The sequence below is a fragment of the Octopus bimaculoides genome, chromosome 24 (assembly GCF_046866305.1).
Source record: "Octopus bimaculoides isolate indiv1 chromosome 24, ASM4686630v1, whole genome shotgun sequence".
NCBI lineage: Eukaryota > Metazoa > Mollusca > Cephalopoda > Octopoda > Octopodidae > Octopus > Octopus bimaculoides.
Window position 1 is genome coordinate 33,758,237 of NC_142951.1, and position 20,000 is coordinate 33,778,236.

A 20,000-nucleotide genomic window follows, 5' to 3' on the forward strand; every position below is an offset into this window, starting at 1 on the left:
GCGGAGGAGGAGGAGGCGGCGGCGGCGGAGGAGGCGGCGGCGGTTGCGGAGGGGGCGGCGGCGGCGGCGGAGGAGGAGGAGGTAAATGCACGTAATTTGGGTTCAAAGTGAAAGGAGGTGTAGCTACTGAACAACAAAGAAATTTTGTATACGAACGGAATTCAATCCAAGAAATTGTGGCAGAGTTGCGTAACTGATGGTGATACCTCCTTGCTCGGAGAGTCTGTTTTAAAGAACGTGCCTAGAAATTGTTAACGTAGTTTTACCTTGCGAAAAGAGAGAGGATTTCTCTGTACACTCGACAGAGATCAACAAACGGAGGCATCGGATAATGTATAGGCCAGCATTTGAAGGCAATGCACTCGTTTCTTGTTTTTGTTTTTGTTTGATTACATCGTCATTTCTGTTCCATTCTAACAAAACTCTCCGACAAACAGAAACGTGAAACTCTGAGTAACAGGTTTTGTGATATTTTATATGAAGTATATATATATATATATATATATATATATATATATATATATATTTGTGTATGTGTATATATATATATATATATATATATATATATATATATATATATATATATATATATATATTTGTGTATGTGTATATATATATATATATATATATATATATATATATATATATATATATATGTATATATATATACACACACACATACACGCATACACGCGTGCGCACAGATTAGGCCGCACCAGAAGAAATAGATCCAATGAAATTTAAAATTCCCGCAAATTGAATTTTCTTTTCTTTTTACAATCATGTGGCTGTTAGTATGACAGAGTTACTCCCCTTACATCATTTTCTGCATTTGCTGACTTCGACGAAATGGTGTTATTTACTGAAAGATGTCTTAAAAAGCTGACAATTAGGTGGTGACTTAAGTCGTTAGACAGCCATTCAGCGTAACAGTAATGGCGCTACGGCCTCAATTTAAATCTCACCCAAGTTAACTCCATCTTATTTTGTTTCTTTCGCTGTCGTTAAAATGAACAAGGTCCACGAAAGTTGTATTTACAGCCACCTTAACTCCATGTTTCGTGTGTGCAAGTAAGATTCTCATCTCTCCTTGTTATCAGTGCCGGATTGGGACCCAAGGAGGCCCTAAGCACTTAAAAGATTTTCGTGAATAGCAATAAACCATAAAATAATTTTTTTTTTTTTCCAAAATGAAACAAAATGATATAGACGCAGAGGCGTCGCTGTATGCTAAGAAGCTTGCTTACCAACCACATGGTTCCGAGTTCAGTCCCATTGCGTGGCGCCTTGGGCAAGTGTCTTCTACTATAGCCTCGGGGCTGATCAAAGCCTTGGGAGTGGATTTGGTAGATGGAAACTGAAAGAAGCCCGTTATGTGTGTGTGTGTGTGTGTGTGTGTCTTTGTTCCCCGCACCCCAGCATCGCGTGAAAGTCGATGCCGGTGTGTGTTTATGTAACTTAGCAGTTCGACAAAAAACCCCGATAGAATAAGTACTAGGCTTAGAAAGAGTAAGTCCTGGGGGGTTGATTTCTTCGACTAAAAAAAAAAAACTCTTTAAGACGGTGCTCCAGCGTGGCCGCAGTCAAGTGACTGAAACAAGTAAAGGAATCTGAAAACAAAAACAAAAAAAAACATAGGATATGTTTGGAGAAGAATTCTGCTCGTTACGGATTGGTATAGAATGAGACAATGACGACAACAGCAGCAGCAGCAGCGGTAGGAGCAGAAGCAGAAACAGCAGCAGCAGCGGTAGGAGCAGAAGCAGAAACAGCAGCAGCAGCGGTAGGAGCAGAAGCAGAAACAGCAGCAGCAGCTGCTTGCGTCGGTTAACTCGATAACATTGGGAAATTGAGAAATTGGATTTACCAAAGCAAATGTCATCTTCAAGGGAGGTAACTTTTACTTTATGACGATTATCTTCCCTTTGCACGCTTTGCTTTAATTTTCAATTTGCAAGACGGAGGGAAAAAGGGAGAGAGAGAGACAGACAGGCAGACAAACAGACAGACAGATAGACAAAGATACGTGTATATATGGATGGATGGACGGTATATATGTATGAATGTATTGTTTTCTTTTATTCATTTACTTGTTTCAGTCGTTTGATTGCGGCCATGCTCGAGCAAATCGACCCCAGGACTTATTCTTTGTAAGCCTAGTACTTATTCTTTCCGTCCCTTGAAGTTGACATTCGTTTTGGTAAATATATCTAATTTCCCAATTTTCCAAGCTGCTACCACTCACAAGGCTTTGGTTAGCCCGAGGCTATAGTAGAAGAAACTTACCCAAGGTGCCATGCAGTGGGACTGAACCCAGAATCATGTAGTTGGTAAGCAAGCTTCTTACCACACAACCATTTATACACGTGTGTGTCTGTTTGTTTTTCACTACTGCTTGACCACTGGTGTTGGTGTGTTTATGTCCCTGTAACTTAGTGGTTCAGCAAAAGACACTGATAGAATAAGTACCAGGCTTTACAAAAATATCAATTCTTCAAAACAGTGCCCCAGTATGGCCACAGTTTAATGACTAAAACAAAGACAAAAGATATATATATATATGCATACATATGTATGTATATGTATGTGTGTGTCTTTGTCCCCACCACTGCTTGACAACCGGTGTTGGTTTGTTTGCATCTCCCTAACTTAGCAGTTTGGCAAAAGACACCAATAGAATAATTACCAGACTTAACAAAATCAAATAGCAAAAAAATTATAAAGGGGTCGATTTGTTCAACCAAAACCCTTGAAGGTGGTGCTCCAGCATGACCAGTCAGATGACTGCAGCCAGGAAAAAAGTAACAAAAAATATAGAAGAAAAACGTTTTAAAATCACATAAAAAAAGACACCAACACATTAATTTGGATTTATTTATTTTATTTTATTAATTAATTAATTATTTATTTTATTTACAAGAGATTCAGGTGAATTTTAATTTGTTTTTAATTATTTTTTTTTCTTTAGTAAATTACAAACTTTACAAATATTTCAGGTTTTCAAATCCTCAGTGAAAAAAAAGAAAAATTCATTGTCACACAGAGAGACAAACAGACAGACACACACACACAGACACATCCACACCCACAATTTTATGATTATTATTAAAAAAATTGATTTTTTTTATGACCAGGCACCAAGACCATTTACAAAGTTTTGGTTTATTTCCACCTCTTCAGTGGAAAAAAGAAATCATTCACACATACACAGATTTTATTAATTACAATTAAAAAAATAATGGGTATTTTTTTTTTTTATGACTAGGCACCAAGACCAATTATTGCATGGATGGGAGGGTGAGAGAAAAAAAAAAAAAGCAAGAGGACTGCAGTATAGCAAGAGAACTGAATGTATAGATAACACCCAGCATATTACTGGGACAAAAAAAAAAAAGTACAGTCATCGGTCACAGCAAGATTTTGATTAAATAAACCACAAAAGAAAAAAAAAATTAAGGGAACTGATTACATATTAATTAAATAATTAACAAAATTACATATTTAAGGCATTTAATCCAACAGTCATCTGATTCCCCCAGAGTAATAATAATAATAATAATAATAATAATAATAATAATAATAATCCTTTCTGCTATAGGCACAAGGCCTGAAAGTTTTGGGGCAGGGTTAAGTCGATTAGATCAACCCCAGTACTTGACTGGCCCTTAATTTATCGACCCCGAAAGGATGAAAGGTAAAGCCGATCTCAGCGAAATTTGATCTCAGGACGTCAAGACAGATGAAATACCGCTAAGCATTTCGCCCAACATGCTAACGATTCTGCCAGCTCGCTACCTTAATTTATAATAATAATAATAATAATAATAATAATGATGATTAGAAAATAATAATAGTAATAATAATAATAATAATAATAATAATGGTGTCTGATTAAGGCACAAGGCCAGCAGTTTTGAGTGGGGGTAATGAAGTCGATTGACATTGGCCCCTAGTACTCAACTGGAATTTAATTTTACTGACCCAAAAGGATGAAAGGCAAAGTCGACCTCAGAGGGATTTGAACCCTGAACGTAAAAGTTTGTAATAACAAAATAATACCACAGGTTATATTGTATGATGCTCAACCAATTCTTCCATTCTCAGCCTCTCCCCCAACTGCCCCCCCCCACCCAGAAATGTAATATATTCAAACACACACATAAAAAAAAACATTACTGGCCATTAAAAAGAAAAACAAAAGGAAAAGAAAAAAAAAGAGAGAGGTATGAGCCAGATGTGGCTGATGAGTAGTAGGAGGAGGTGGGGGGGGAGTAAGATGTAATGAAAGCAAGGCAAGGCATTCGAGCCACCACATCAGCACATAATAATATAGTGTCTCATATATATATATATATATACACATGCACACACACACACACAGACAATCACCACCACCACCACCACCGTCGTTATCACCATCACCACCACCACCAATAAGGAGACAAGTCTGCACACACTCAATTGCCACCACCGTCCCCACCAATAAGGGAACAAGTGCACACACACAGAATCACTACCACAAGGGGTGATTACAATGATGACAAGCAACAATGAAGACGAGCAGGAAGGAGGGAGATGGAGAATTTATTTTGACTAGTCAGGGGAGAGAAAAGAAATGCTGCGATGTTCAGAAGATAATGTAGTCCAAGATATACGATGACGGACAAAAACACACAAAAAAAGAAAAACACAATAATGGAAGCAGTCACAATACTGAATAGAAAAAAATTGCTGGCCTAAATCAGGAACCATCATCATCATCATTGTTATTAAGTACCAGTCATGTACTGGGTTGATATTATCGACTACTCCCCTCCCACCAAATTTCAGGCCTTGTGCATTTAGCAGAAACGATTATTATTATCATTATATTATTAGAATTGGAACATATAGAAATTCTGGAAGTTACCAAGGCAACCGGGTGTCTAAGGAAAATTGTAATGTAAATTACAGCTTTTGTGTTTTATTTCTTCTCACAGTCGGCTTGTCAGCCTTGTTAGTTTCGCTCGACCCTAGTGTTGAGCCCAATCTGGGGTCAATGGATTTTGTACCATTCAAATACGAATCAGAAATTGAGAAATCAACATTTCTATCAGTTAAAAAACTTAAGCTTTTTTTCTTTTGTGCTAAAATCCAAAGCCTTTTACCATTTCTGGAAACATGCAAACTAGAAAAAGTCATACCAGATGGTCTTACATCAAATATAGCAATGTGTGCATCACAGCCTGACGAAGTTTAAATTAATTGGTGAGAGCAATTCATTTAACATAATGGAAGCTATCATTGAAAAATTAATATTGCTTGGAGCAGACATTAAGATTTCGAGTGTCCTTGAACAGGTAGATTCTTCTAGAAATCGTTTGAACTTTTTGTGTAACTGTTTGATGAACTTTGAAAAAAAAAAAAAAAAGGAAATTTCGACTCTGAAGACAAAAAAAAGAAAAGAAACTGAAAAAGCTGATTTACCATTCCCCTGAGCCAGTGGGCAAGGGAACATCTTGGCTGATAACATTCTGAGTTCAAATGCCACCAAGGTCGACTTTGCCTTTCATTCTTCTGGGGTCAATAAAATAAGAACCGGGTTCAATGTACTTGAACTAACCTTCCTCCACTTCAAATATCAGGCTTTGTGCCAAAAGTAGAAATGGTTATTATTATTATTATCATTATTATTATTATTATTATTATTATTATTATTATTATGCATAATCCAAAGGGCAGTGATGTTAAAGGATTTAAATTTTTAATTTAAATTATTTTATTAGCCATTTCAAATGAGCCACCTTTCCTGTTTTCATCATATATATATATATATATATATATATATATATATATATATATATATATATACATATTGATATATATATATATATATAGATAGATAGATAGATACATACATTTAGACACACATACCTATGTACACACACACACACATACGCAGACATATAAATAAATAAATAAATATTTCCAAGTACACCTTAAGCCACATACAGGAAGTGACCCTTGAACCCTCCTCCGCCACCTCCCTTCTCTCGCGAAGTCACATGTCAAGGAAGCTCATTACAGGCAGTGGTTACAACCAATGATACCACAGAGGCACACCGGGGCCACAAGTTTACGTGAGGGGGAGCGTGCCACCAACTGAACAGAGAAAGGCAGTAGATTTTAATCAGCCTCAGGAGAGTGTGGAGACTGAACCGAAGACCTGTAGAATATCATATAATTGTGTATGTGATATAACACAACACTGTAAGGTGTGTGTGTGTGTGTGTGTGTGATATGGCACAATATTGTATGATGTGTGTGTGATATGATACAGTATTGTATGGTATGTGTGATGTGGGAAATATCAGGTATTATGCATGGCATGATATCATAAGCTGTGTGTGTGTGTGAGAGAGATATGATACACAACATCATATGCTTTCTGTGAGAGATATAGTACAATATCAAATGATTGTGTGTGTGTGTGTGATATTACACAATAACAGATGATGTGCGTGTGTGAGATGATATGTGCGTGTGTCTGATATGTGTGTGATATGGAATGATATCGTATGGTGAATGTGTGCAGTATGCAGTAAAAGGGACAGAAAGACTGTACAATAATGACAGCATGTTATTATATGTTATACACAAAGATGATGATGATGATGATGGTGATGATCTTTTTTTAACCACAGGCACAAAGCCTGCAATTTCGTGGGAGGTGGTGGGAGGGGCTGGTCAATTCCACTGACTCCCAGTGATATCAAGTGGGGGCTTATTTTATTGAACCCAGAAAGGATGAAAGGCAAACGTCGACTTTGGTGGAATTTCAAGTCGGAACACAAACGGTCAGGAAATAATGCCACTGACCATTTTGTCCGGCGATGCCAACAGTTCCGCAAGCTCATCGTGTGTTGATGGCAGGAAAGACTAAAACAAAAAATAAAAACTACGATGATGATGATGATGATGATGGTGGTGGTGTTCAGGATGTCTCACATTGCCAATAAGGGAACAGGGTGGGGAGTTCACGCAAATTCCAAGGCGGGCGGCGGCGGGGAGGGGTGGGGGGGTAAATCGAGATAAATAAACGAAACACGGCAGTTGCAGGGTTCGAGGGTCCGAAATCTTATTGCTCGACGTTGACCGTAAAAGTAGAGGTGGTCCTGGAAGGATTTGAAATCAGAATATCAAAAACAAAAACCAAAAAGACAGCCCCCTTCAATACTGGAATAACTGGAAGACACTGAGTACAGCACACTTCATTCTACCATTCCTTTGACCGACAACTTGACCAATCACCTGTTGCTCTAATCCACTTCATACATACATCCTATATATATATATATATATATATATATATATATCAGGGGTGTATGTGCTAAGTGTGCACTGAAGACCCATTGAAAATGGCAAATTCATTATAAATATTAATTTCACTCATTAATTTAATCACAAAAATCTTAATGGAAAGCTTTTGTTTAAGCCCTGCTTGAAATTTGGTGGCACTGGGTGCGGTACCATGTATATATATATATATATATATATATATATATATTACTGTATATTTAGGCCCAAAAGTACAAACAATTAACAGCATCCAAATTGAACCGATCCCATGGATAAGGAAGATTGCTGACCTTTCTACCCAGCAGTCACTCATACACACACACACACACATATATATGGAGAAAGAGAGAAAAGTATACATATATACACTTAAACAGATATATATATACATACATATTTATATATAAATACAAACATACATTATATATATATATATATTCTGAGAGGTTCAAAAAGAAAAAACACATATTGTAAATATTGTCATGAACTTTGCTCTGTATATATTGCTGATTTCATCAATTTCTGTGGCCATACTGGGGCATTTCATTCATGCATAGGTGTTCAAACATATACACACTATTTGTTTTACAGTCATCACTATGTCTCAGCTTAAAAGGAAATGAAAGAAAACAGCACCTTGTAGTAGCAAGACCAATACCACACACACACACACACACACAGAGCATATGTAAACCCTTTCTAATAGTAAATGAAACACCCGCAGCACACACACGTGTGCATATAAACACAGCATACACATGGATATATATTTAACATTCATAAATATCTATATATATATATATATATATGTGTGTGTATATGTATATGTGCATGTGTATATGAGAATATAGATATTCAGGTATTAAAAGTTTTTTTTTTTTTGAGTCAGTGGTATGTGTGTGTGTGTGTGTATATTATGAAACAAAGGGAGATTACTGATGGCACAAATTTATTATTCTCTCCCTTTAAAATGTCCATTGCAAATTATTAACAGCCGCGTTTTGGTTGAATTAAGATATCAGCACCAATGAATTCTCAACACACTGTGGTTTTTAAGACACGTTTCACCATGAAAATTGAAGTTTGCTGAGGTACATTTTAAAATGTATCATGTATGCGTGCGTGTGTGTGTGTACGTGTATGTGTGTGTTGTGTGTGTGTGCATGTGCATAGTATAATAATATTAATATAAATATCTTGCAAACACACACACGAACACACAACTGGCAGAAAGTGACCGACACTCAAAAAAATTTTTTTTTTTTAAAGTTTAATCAGTAGAGAAGGCCACTATGCAGTGGTCAGCCATAAACAGATCTGCTGCCACTGCTACTCCTGCAACAGCAGTAGCAGTAGTAGTAGTAGTAATAGTAGTAGCAGTAGTTTTGCCATGGGTCACTTTCTGCCATATTTTTGCAGTGGAAGACTCAAAAGTTCTCCTCCCCTTCCCCCCTCCCCTTCCCCCCTCCCCCTGCCCGCATCCGATCCACCCTTACCTCATCTCAAGGCAAACCCTCCTCCTCCTCTTCCTCCCCTTTCTAACAGGTCCCACCCCCACAACAGACTGCATGCTTTTATATATATATATATATTTTTTTTTGTTTTTGATCCCTCTGCCTCCACCTGCCAACCGTACACCGCCCTAGACCACACCAACACTACAACCCCAACTCTTTTGTCACAGCAGGTTCTTATTAACCCACTCCTATCCACCCTGTCATACCAGTTAGTTCCCCCTCTTTCACTCCACCCACTCTCCATCTCATTTTCACTCCCTCTCTCTCCCCTTCTCTCTCATACACACAGTTCTTTAATTCTTTTCTCTTTCAGAGATTCCTTTCTTTGCCCTTCTGTCTCCCACCATCACCACCACCACCACCACATCTTCCCCCCCACCGACAATTTCTCGTGTTTGCCCTCTCTCTCTCCCCCATCCCAGCCACCCAACCCTCCTCCAACAGTTTTCATACAAAATAAAATATGTGTCCACATCCTGCACGTGTGCATGCTCACATGCACATGTGTGCAGATGCATCAAATGCATGTGAGTGTGTTTAATGTGGGTGAATGCAAGTGAGTGTGCATATGCTAGTGTGTCCGCTGCCTTTGGCTGCAGTCAAACAATTTGACAGCCGCATTTTGTACAAGAGTCTGACAGATCATCGTCCCCAACGATTCCACCCTTGCCTTGCCCTATGTCCTGGGCGGCACGGATTAGTTTGTGTTTCACTGTCTGTATCCCCGTCTGATTGAGGGCTGAACACTCGACATAGCAGTGAGCACCCAGCCGGTCGGCCATCTTCACACCCTCGGCTGACGACACGACGGGTTTGAGAGGGTTGTTGTTGCTTCCGTTGTTGACGCCACCTCCCGTGGTGACTCCTGACAGGCGGAGGTCAGTCTGCGTGCCGACCAGCAAGAACGGTGTGTTGGGAAGGTAGCGTCGGATCTCGGGTAACCAAATGTCCGAAACATGTTTGTAGCTCTCTCGCTTGACCACAGAGAAACAGACGGCAAACACATCACATTTCATGTAGGACATGGTCCGCAGACGTATGTATTCATCCTGAAATGAGAGGAGAAAAAAAAAAACAATCAAGTGTGAGTACGAGTGGAAGTCAATTTGAGTGAGAGGTTATAAGTGAGTACGAATGAAAGAATTAGAGTTTAGGTGTGTGAGGTCAGAGAGGAGTTATAGTGACTCCATCAGGAATTTGAACTCCTGACCTAACAATTGTGAGCTGGGTATCCTAACCACTAAGCTAAATGCTTTCACAAATAAATATGATATTCCAAGAATAAAGAATAAAGAATAAAGTCCAGTGGCTTGATAAAAGACTCACTGCAATTGACTCAACACCAATATATTACTGGTTAAGATTACAGGTATTTTCACTGCCATTAATTCATCATGAAGAAAGCTCACTGCAAGGAAAGTCCACCGTGAAGATAGTTTGCCAAGAAAGAATATCCACACAAAGAATAAAGGACAAACAGACACACTTTAAATGGCCTTCAAGAAGAAATGTGAGTTCAATTCCCAAGGAATACGAATGGAGCATTTCACAAAGATCTGGGCATGCACTAGGCAAGAAGTTAAAACATTTTTTGGCCTATGACACTACATGGACCGTAAGTAAGGCATGTGTAAAATTTGAATGAAATTGGTTGTGTAGTTCTCAAGTTTTAGGGAGACACACAGACACACATTCTCATCTTTATATACATAGATACATATTAAAACTACTCAAGATGAAAGTCAATCATAGAATTGACCAAAACTTACCTGTCCAGGTGTATCAAATAGACTGAGCACATAAGGTTCATTCTGGACAATAACGGTAACTGGAAGAAAGAAGAAGAAGAAAGAGGGTTAGTGATTGTAGGATACAAATGAATCTATTAGGGCTTATTGTTGTTGTTAGCGTTTCCGATTTTGCTGTTGTTGTTGCTGCTTCAAATCACAATTTACTGTCAACAACAACAACAGCAACAGCAGCAGCAGTAAGAATGATAACAACAGCAACAGAAACAAAAGAACAACACAAACAGCAACAACATCTATTAAACAAAGTTTGACCCCCCCCTCTCTCTCTCTCTCCACTCTCTCCCTCTCTCTCCACCACTCGCCTCCATCTCTCTCCCCTTCTTCCCTCCCTCCCCCTCCCCTCTCCATTTATGCCTCCCTCTCCTTCCCTCCCCCTCCTCTTCTCTCTCTCATTAATTGGACAAATATCTTCATTGAAGCCGTTCTCACACTCAACAGCCTCTCAGCTACAAATAAACTCCACCTCCACTCCACAAACACTCCAGTCCACTGCACTCCACTCACCGACCAGCCACCCTCAACCCACCCTTAATAATGGGTGGGGTGCACAGTGGAATGTGCACAGAATGTCACATGACTGTTGCTTGCTCAATCAGGTGATGTAAGGGTGGGGGATGGGTAGGGGAGGTCGGGGTGGGGGTGGGAAGGGAGTTGCAAGGGTGGTGGGTGTTGTGAGCCTTGTCATAGATACCAGTGGGACAGGGGTAACAGGGGGTGAAGCAGCTTGGAAGTGGAAGGGAAGGATGGGGCATGTTGTGGGAAAGGCGGTGGTGGTGGTGGGGGTTACCATTCAACAGAATGTTTAATTTCTTCTACACAGTCAATGTGAGAGACTCAAATTATGTATATATATTATGAGAGAGAGAAATATATATAAATATATATATACACACACAAACAAAACACAGATATATATGTATACATATATATATATATACACATATATATATATATATATATATATATACATACATATATATATTTATATACATGTGCAAATATATATATCTTTATATACATATATACACACATAAATATATTTATATCCATATACACACACACACACAAACATATATGTATATTATATATTTGTGTGTGTACATCTATGTATATATATGGATATAAATATGTGTGTGCGTGTGTTTAAAGATATATATATATGTGTGTATATATAGATATAAATATATATATATATATACACACACATATACAATAAATAAATATAACTACATAAATATGTATGTACATATATTCCCTTTTTTACATATGTATACACACATACATATGTCTATATACACACATACATATACACACATACATATATACACACATACATACATACATACATACATACATACACACATACATATATACACACATACATACATACATACATACATACATATATACACACATACATATATACACACATACATATGTCTATATACACACACATAGTTAAATATATGTACCCCCAATCCCACACCCTACCAACCAACTCTCTTCCTGTCAGATGCAGAAAACAGACACCCCACAACCCCAAAACATAGCCAAAAAAACTCACCACCACCACCACCATCACAACACCAACCACACCCACCACACACCACCACCGACCCACTACCATCCTCCAGCCCCACCCACCCACGCCCTAACCTAAACACCCCCTCCTCCCACCTCTCACTGTCAGGTGCAAAACCCTCATTGCTGCCTCCATCAACTTCGACACCCCTACCCACCCCAGGGAGGAGATGATACGATGTAATGTTGGAAGGTGGGTGGGGGGCGGGGGAGGCGATGCTGAGGAGAGAAAGATGCCAGGAAAAAGGGGGGAAGAGAGGGGAGAGTGAGAGACGGGGGGTGGAGTACATATGTTTTCTGTAAGATGAGGATCGTGGGAACCTCAACCTGCTTGTTACAGGTAAGTAACACAAGGAAGAAAGGTCTTCTGAGTAGCTACGAAGCGGCGGAGGGGTGGGGGGTTTGAGCTGCTCGGGGGAGGGGGGGCTGCTGCTCGTGTGTCGGGGGTTTGAGTTAGGGATTAATTACTGGCACAGCAATTGATGGATTTAATTGAGGGCAGTCAGAGTATCATCATCATCAGCATCATCAACTTCAATATCTTTGCCTTCATCATCATCATCATCTTTGTCATCATCATCATCATCATCATTGCTATCATTTATCATCGCTCTAATTATTATTGCTGTCATCGTCATCATCATCATCACCATCACCATCATCATCATCACATTGCTGTCACCATCTCACCATTGTCATCATCATCATAAGCATCGTCATCATTTAACATCTAGCAGCTTCCATGCTGGTTTCGATGGCATCGTTTGACAGGATCTGACGAGCCAGAAGACTGCACCAAACAGCAATGCCTGCCATCATCGTTTCTCCAGCTGGAGACTCTTCCAGACGCCAACCAATTTACAGAGTGTGCTGGGTGCTTTCTATATGGCACCGTGGGAAGATGAGTGGAGGCATAATGTCACCATCACTAGTGATCACTCCAAACACTGGATGTTTGATTTGACTCTCAGTATATGTCCTCAGATTAACACCTAAACACTATTGGAGCTTCCGGCGTGAATGCCAAGCAGCGCAGCATGTCGTTTCCAAATTTCTGGCAGAGTGAATTGTGTCATGGTAGTTTCCTTCACAGATGGTGCCCAGCTGACCCTACTATACTGTGTAATCGACAAAATCAAAAACAAACAATGCACATGTGCAAAACTAAAAATATAAAATGGCGAAAATTTACCCATTGCACCCTGTATATATATCTATGCATATTTTTTTATACAAACATACATATTATAGATGTATATACATGTACAAACATAGTCAAACACACACATACATACATACATACACAAATACATACATACACAAATACATACATATTTATACATACATACAGCCAACATTATAAGAGATGAAAATGAGAATAATTATTAGGTAAGCAGAGGTGACATAAAAATTTAATAGCAATCTTTGTGTTCATATACATATATATATATATATGCATATATACATACATATACACATATATGTACATATATATAAACTCACACACGCACGTACATATACACATGTATATGTGCGTCATCCCACAATCACTGTGTGTGTGTGTATATGTGTGCATGTATGTATATGTACATATTACAGTTGTGTTTAACATTTTAACCGATCAACAGAAGGGCTTGTTTCTTTGAGAGTCCTTATGGCTGATGGACATGTTGGGCGGCACCATTAATGGCTCATCTTGAAGCACATCGAGTGTACAGTTATGGTACAGGGAACAGAGAAAGAACAAAGTTCTTGGAACTCTGCGGAGGAAATAACCAAATCATTTGCAACAGTGACTTCTGGAATCTGCTCGACCACGGCAATATCGACCAATCAGGTGGACAGGCAAAGCCTGGGAGACATCAAAAGAGAGTTCGTTCTGAGAATTTGGTAGAATCCAGTCTCAGCAGTGGAAGTCAAAAATGGAGGAAAGATGGAAGGTGTGAAAGAAGGAAAAAATAGAATAAAATAAAGGGAGTGGGAAGGAGGGAAGAATGAAAGATAGGAGGAATGAAGGAAAGAAAAGTAGAATAAAATAAAGGGAGTGGGAAGGAGGGAAGAATGAAAGATAGGAGGAATGAAGGAAAGAAAAGTAGAATAAAATGAAGGAAGGAAGGAAGATTGAATGAGGCACAGACAGAGAATAAATGAGAGAGAGAGAGAGAGAGGAAGGGAGTGAGAGAGATAGAGCAAATGAATGAGAGACAAATAGAATGAAAGTGAGAATGACAGAGAGAATGAGAGAGAGAGATGGACAAAATGACTGAGAGAAAGAGATAAGCAGAATGAAAGAGTTGCAGGGAATTTGAATGAAAAAGCCCAGATGAATGAAAGATAGAATGAAAGATAGAATGAAAGATAGAATGAAAGATAGAATGAAAGATAGAATGAAAGATAGAAAGTGTAAATGAGTGAAAGAGCCAGAATGAAAGTAAATCAAGATGATGTATGAAAGAGAGAGAGTTAATGAAATGGTAGAATGAGTGAATGAATGAAAGACCCAAGGGAAAGAAAGAGAAAGATAGAAAATGAGAGAGAGAGAGAAAAGGAAAGGGCAGATATGTGTGTGACAAAGAATCCAGTGAATGAATAAAAAGAAGAGGAGAGAGGGAAGGAAATTATAAATATAGAGAGGGGAGAGAGTGGGGAGAGAAAATAAAGAGGAGGGGGGAATGATTTACAGGGAAAAGAGAGAGAGGAGAGAAAGAGAGAGAGGGGGGAAGAAAGAGAGGGAGGGAGGGAGACAGATGGAAAGAGAAAAGCCAAAAAAAACAGATGTCAATAGGTTGGGGGGAGGGGTGACGTGCGAGGGGTGGGGGTGGAGAAAGACAGAAATAAATAATTAATTGAATGATTAATTCAATGAATGATTAATTGATCATATATATATATATATATATATATATATATATATATATATATATACACACACACATACATGTATTTATATATCTAAACATAGAAATATATACATAATATATTTATTCATATATATATGCACATCCATATCGATATATAAGTATATATATATATATATATATATATATATATATATATATATACACACACACACATTTACATATAAATATATCCATATATACATTACATATACATACATAAATACAAACATACATACAACTATATATATATGCCTATATTTACATACATATTACACACACACACACATATATATACATACACACACACATGCATCTATATGTGCGTGTACGTGTGTGTGTGTGTGTGTGTGTGTGTGTGTGTGTGTGTGACAGGCATGTGTGCACACATGGATATATGTGAATGAATGTATACAGCTTATTAAACCTAAGTCTACTCCCTACACTTCACCACTACCACCACCGCAACACCACTACCTCCACCACCACCACCACCATTTACAGTAAAAGCAACAACAATATTCCAAAGAAGGAACTTCGACATGATCCTTTTCCAAAGACGGTCGGACAAAGGAATGGGTTTTCTTTTTTTTTTTTTAGGGAGACTTAACTTAGCTGCCATATCTAGCAGGTCAAGTAACCGCATAGAGACTAACTCACTTGCTTCTTAAGGGCATGATGGCGGTGGTGGTGTCAGTGGTGATTCATTGGTCAACAAAGACAAATGACCTTTTGTGTTTGAATATTGGAATATGTGATGATGGTGATGATGATGGTGATGGTGGAGGCAATAAAGATGGAGCTGGTGGAGACGATGATGATGATGATGATGATGATGGTGATGATGGTGATAGCGAGTTACTATGGTGATGGTATTGATGAAAATATGAAGGCTGTGAGGGTGGTGATGATGATGGTGATGATAGTGGTGATGGGGAGGCAGTGGTGTTGGTGGTGACAATGGTGGCAGTGGTAGTAACAGTGATGGTGGTAGTTGTGATGGTGGCGGTGGTGGTGGTGGTGGCGGCGGTGGCACTGATGGTATTGGTGGATGCTGGCAGCATGACAAACTAGAAACTAGTCATGGAAATTCAATAGAGCTGAAAAAAACCATCACCACCACCACCACTACAACTACCACCACTACTACTACAGCCACTACTGCAACAGTCACCAGCCTCACCTCCACCTTCACCCCCCCCTCCATCAACAACCATCATTGTCATTATCACTGAGGTCAGCATTGCCTTTCATCCTTTCAGGGTCGACAAAGCAAGTACCAGTTAAGTACTAGGGGGGAGAGTCAATGTTATCAGCTAACCGAGTCCACTTTGTACAGTGGTTGGTGACAGGAAGGGCATCCAGCCAGGGAAAGCAAACCAAATGGTACCATACAGGCAGTGGTCGATGAGAACAGTGGCTTCTTGATAGAAACTGACTCGGATGACTACGACGGCTGAACACTAAAGCCATGGACAGTATGGGAAATGAAGTGGGGGGGGACACGATGATGGTGATGGTGATGATGATGAACATGGTGGTTGTGGAGCGGGGTGGGGGATGATGGTGAAGGTGATGAGTCATTAGGAAACAGAGACAAATGACATTTTGTGGAGGAACATGGAATATGTGGTGGTGATGGTGATGATGATGATGATGATGATGATGATGGTGGTGGTGGTGGTAGTGGTGTTGCTGCTGCTGGTAATGATGCTGATGATGGTTGTCATGATGATGATGATGATGACAATAATGATGATGATGGTGGTGGTGATGCTGATGGTACTGGTGATGATAATGATGGTGGTGGTGGTGGTGATGACACTTCACAGCATCTGAACTTATTGAACCCCTTCAGGATGTCTCCCGGGGACTAACAATTATTACCAATATAGATCCGCTGATAGTTTCACAGGAATTTTCTGGATTTCAACCTCCGTCAACTTCCTCTGTCGGCTGAGAATAAAGCCCTCCCTACTCACCCCCACCCAACCCATCACGAGACACACGGTTCTCCTCCACTCTTAATCAACTGGTCCTTGTGCATTTCGCACCTTTGAGGAATGTCCAGGATCTGGTGGTCTCCAGCCAGTTCTTTATCCATTTTCTTTCTTCCAATGTGGAGTCGGAGTCGTGGAGTCCAAGTCAGAAACAATTAAGGGGTAGCTGAAGTCAGGATCAGAGTCGGAAACAATTAAGGGGTAGCTGGAGTCAGGATCAGAGTCGGAAACAATTAAGGGGTAGCTGGGGTCAGGGTCAAAGTCGGAAACAATTAAGGGGTAGCTGGGGTCAGGGTCAGAGTTGGAAACAATTAAGGGATAGCTGGAGTCAGGATCAGAGTCGGAAACAATTAAGGGGTAGCTGGAGTCAGGATCAGAGTCGGAAACAATTAAGGGGTAGCTGGGGTCAGGGTCAAAGTCGGAAACAATTAAGGGGTAGCTGGGGTCAGGGTCAGAGTTGGAAACAATTAAGGGGTAGCTGGAGTCAGGATCAGAGTCGGAAACAATTAAGGGGTAGCTGGAGTCAGGATCAGAGTCGGAAACAATTAAGGGGTAGCTGGGGTACACACACATACACAAATACAGACACACACACACACGAATACAAACCACATACACACACAAACATATACACCACACAAATACACACACACACACACAAATGCAAACCACATACATACACACAAGCACACACACACACAAACATACATACTATATACACCAGACACACACACACACGTGCACACACACTCACACACGTATACAGTACACAAGCACCAGACAGATACAGCGTTTGGTGCACAGCGGAATTAAGAACGGAGAAACTCAGGGGTGAAGTTGTTTGTTGTGAATGGTAGGAAGGGGGTGGGTGGGAGGGAGAGGAAGGAGTGGAACTGAAGGAAGGAGGAGGAGGAGGAGGAGGGAGAGGTGAGAAGAGAATGGAAAATAACAAAGAGAGGGAAGGGGAGGAAGTGATGGAACAGATAGAGAGAGAGAGGAAGAGAGAGAGAGAGAGAGAGAGAGATGACAGAATGGGGAAAACAGAGAGAGGTGAGAAGAGTGAGAGAGAGAGAGAGACATAATGGGAGAGAGAGAGAGAGAGAGAGAGAGAGAGAGAAGGCTTTGAAAGCCCCTGAGACCAAGCCAGAGAAATTCTTTCAAAGATGCCAGGAATACCTGCCATGTACTTGTTGAGAAAGCTTCATGTGGTGGTGGTGGTGGTGATAAATAAAAGGGGAGGTTTCTAGGTAGCTTGATAGCTTAAAGTTTATCATCATCATCATCATCATCAGAATCTACACAGCCCTCAGCATCATCCTTATCATTATCATCAACTTAATCATCAAGACTCCCCAGCTGTTGCCCAGCTTCCCTCCCTCCCTCCCCCTCCTCTCTCTCTCTCTCTCTCTCTCTCTCTCACACACACACACACACACACACACACACACACACAAGAGTCATACACAGGATGTTTCCAGAATATAACTTCTTATCTTTCACTTATTTCACTTATTAGACTGTGGCCATGCTGGGGCACCACCTTCAAAGGTTGAGCCAAACAAATTGACACTGGTACAAATTTTTTTCTTCTTTTTTTTTTCTTGTACTTATTCTGTCGGTCTCTTTTTTGCCAAACCCCTAAGTTATGGGGGTGCAAACAAACCAACACCGGTTGCCAAGCGGTTGGAGGTGTCTGTATGTGTGTGTGTGGGGGGGGGGGGGGGGGGACAAACACAAAGACATATATAGTATAGTTGTGGAGAAGCATCATCGTGAGGCCTCAGTGCATTGAAACCATGTGCTTTCCTTCAACCTAAGTAATCAATAGGCATTTACACATTTTGTCCGAGTCACGAGTCACGACTGGTTGAACTGAGAAGTCAAGTTCAGACCACTGACCGAAGAGGCATTGGCAACAGCTGCAAAGAAATGGGAGCGTTTGAGTTAATTTACTGCCACTGCCTCGGTACGTTCAGCTGTAAATAGGTAACACTGAGAAGCAGCAAAAGTGCAGAACAATTAACAGCTGTTAATTAAGCAGGGGCTTAATTATATTCATTTCATCTCCGTTGAAAACAGTAAGGTACATTTCTGTTTCCGGTCAATAAAAAGTCCAGCCATGGGGCCCATGGGACCTGCTTGGATTGTGAGTGGGGTAAGGGTGAGATTAAGGAAGGAACGACCACTTGCTCTTTCGAAAAAAAAAACAGTGCAGCAGATCAATTATTTTGTTCTAGATCAGTGATATTGATTTTAGTTAACAATAAACAGCAACAGCCACTTTACAGGGCAATAAAATTTGTGTGTGTGTGTGTGTGTATACATACATACACATGCACACATATATATATATATATATATGTGTGTGTGTGTGGTAGAATTCAGGAGGTGTCAGGGCGCAGAGGAGGACGTGTGGTTCGATAGAGCTACAAATATGCAAATAGGTCATTAATATACAACAGAAAGTGTGTGTGTGTGTGTGTGTGTGTGTGTGTGTGTGTGTAGCATCCATACCTCGCACTTGGACCTCTTCTCTTCATGCTCCTCCCTCCCTCCTCTCTATCGAATTTATCACCCCCCGCCATCCCCCAATAGATATAAACACTATCCCCTATCATACATTCAACCTTCATCTTCTGAAGACAACACCATGACCCTCCTGCCTGAAGCTATCAAAATCCATGTCCATTGATACTCCACTCACCTCAGTTTTGTTACCTGTCTTTATCTTTTATCTTTTACTTGTTTCAGCCATTAGACTGCGGCCATGCTGGAGCACCGCCTTTAATCAAACAAATCGATCCCAGGACTTATTCTTTCTAAGCCTAGTACTTATTCTATCGGTTTCTTTTGCCG

General features: G+C 40.0%; 1 protein-coding gene and 1 long non-coding RNA gene across 3 annotated transcripts in view; one reads left to right on the plus strand and one right to left on the minus strand.

The window, feature by feature from the left end:
• The first annotated feature begins 1,757 nt into the window (after positions 1 to 1,757).
• LOC149131268 (uncharacterized) overlaps positions 1,758 to 20,000 on the plus strand; it is a 34,878-nt gene continuing 16,635 nt past the window's right edge. The window contains exon 1 of the long non-coding RNA XR_016238157.1: positions 1,758 to 1,893. This is a non-coding gene — a long non-coding RNA (uncharacterized LOC149131268). The remainder of the gene's footprint in view (positions 1,894 to 20,000) is intronic.
• The window catches only part of LOC106870278 (cell division control protein 42 homolog), a 45,855-nt gene continuing 34,977 nt past the window's right edge, over positions 9,123 to 20,000 (minus strand). For both annotated transcript variants that reach the window (XM_014916297.3, XM_089340759.1), the window contains 2 exons: positions 10,625 to 10,683; positions 9,123 to 9,904 (listed from right to left, as the gene is read on the minus strand). In XM_014916297.3, the coding sequence (XP_014771783.1) occupies positions 9,455 to 9,904; positions 10,625 to 10,683 (509 nt within the window). In that variant the 3' untranslated portion in view covers positions 9,123 to 9,454. The remainder of the gene's footprint in view (positions 9,905 to 10,624; positions 10,684 to 20,000) is intronic.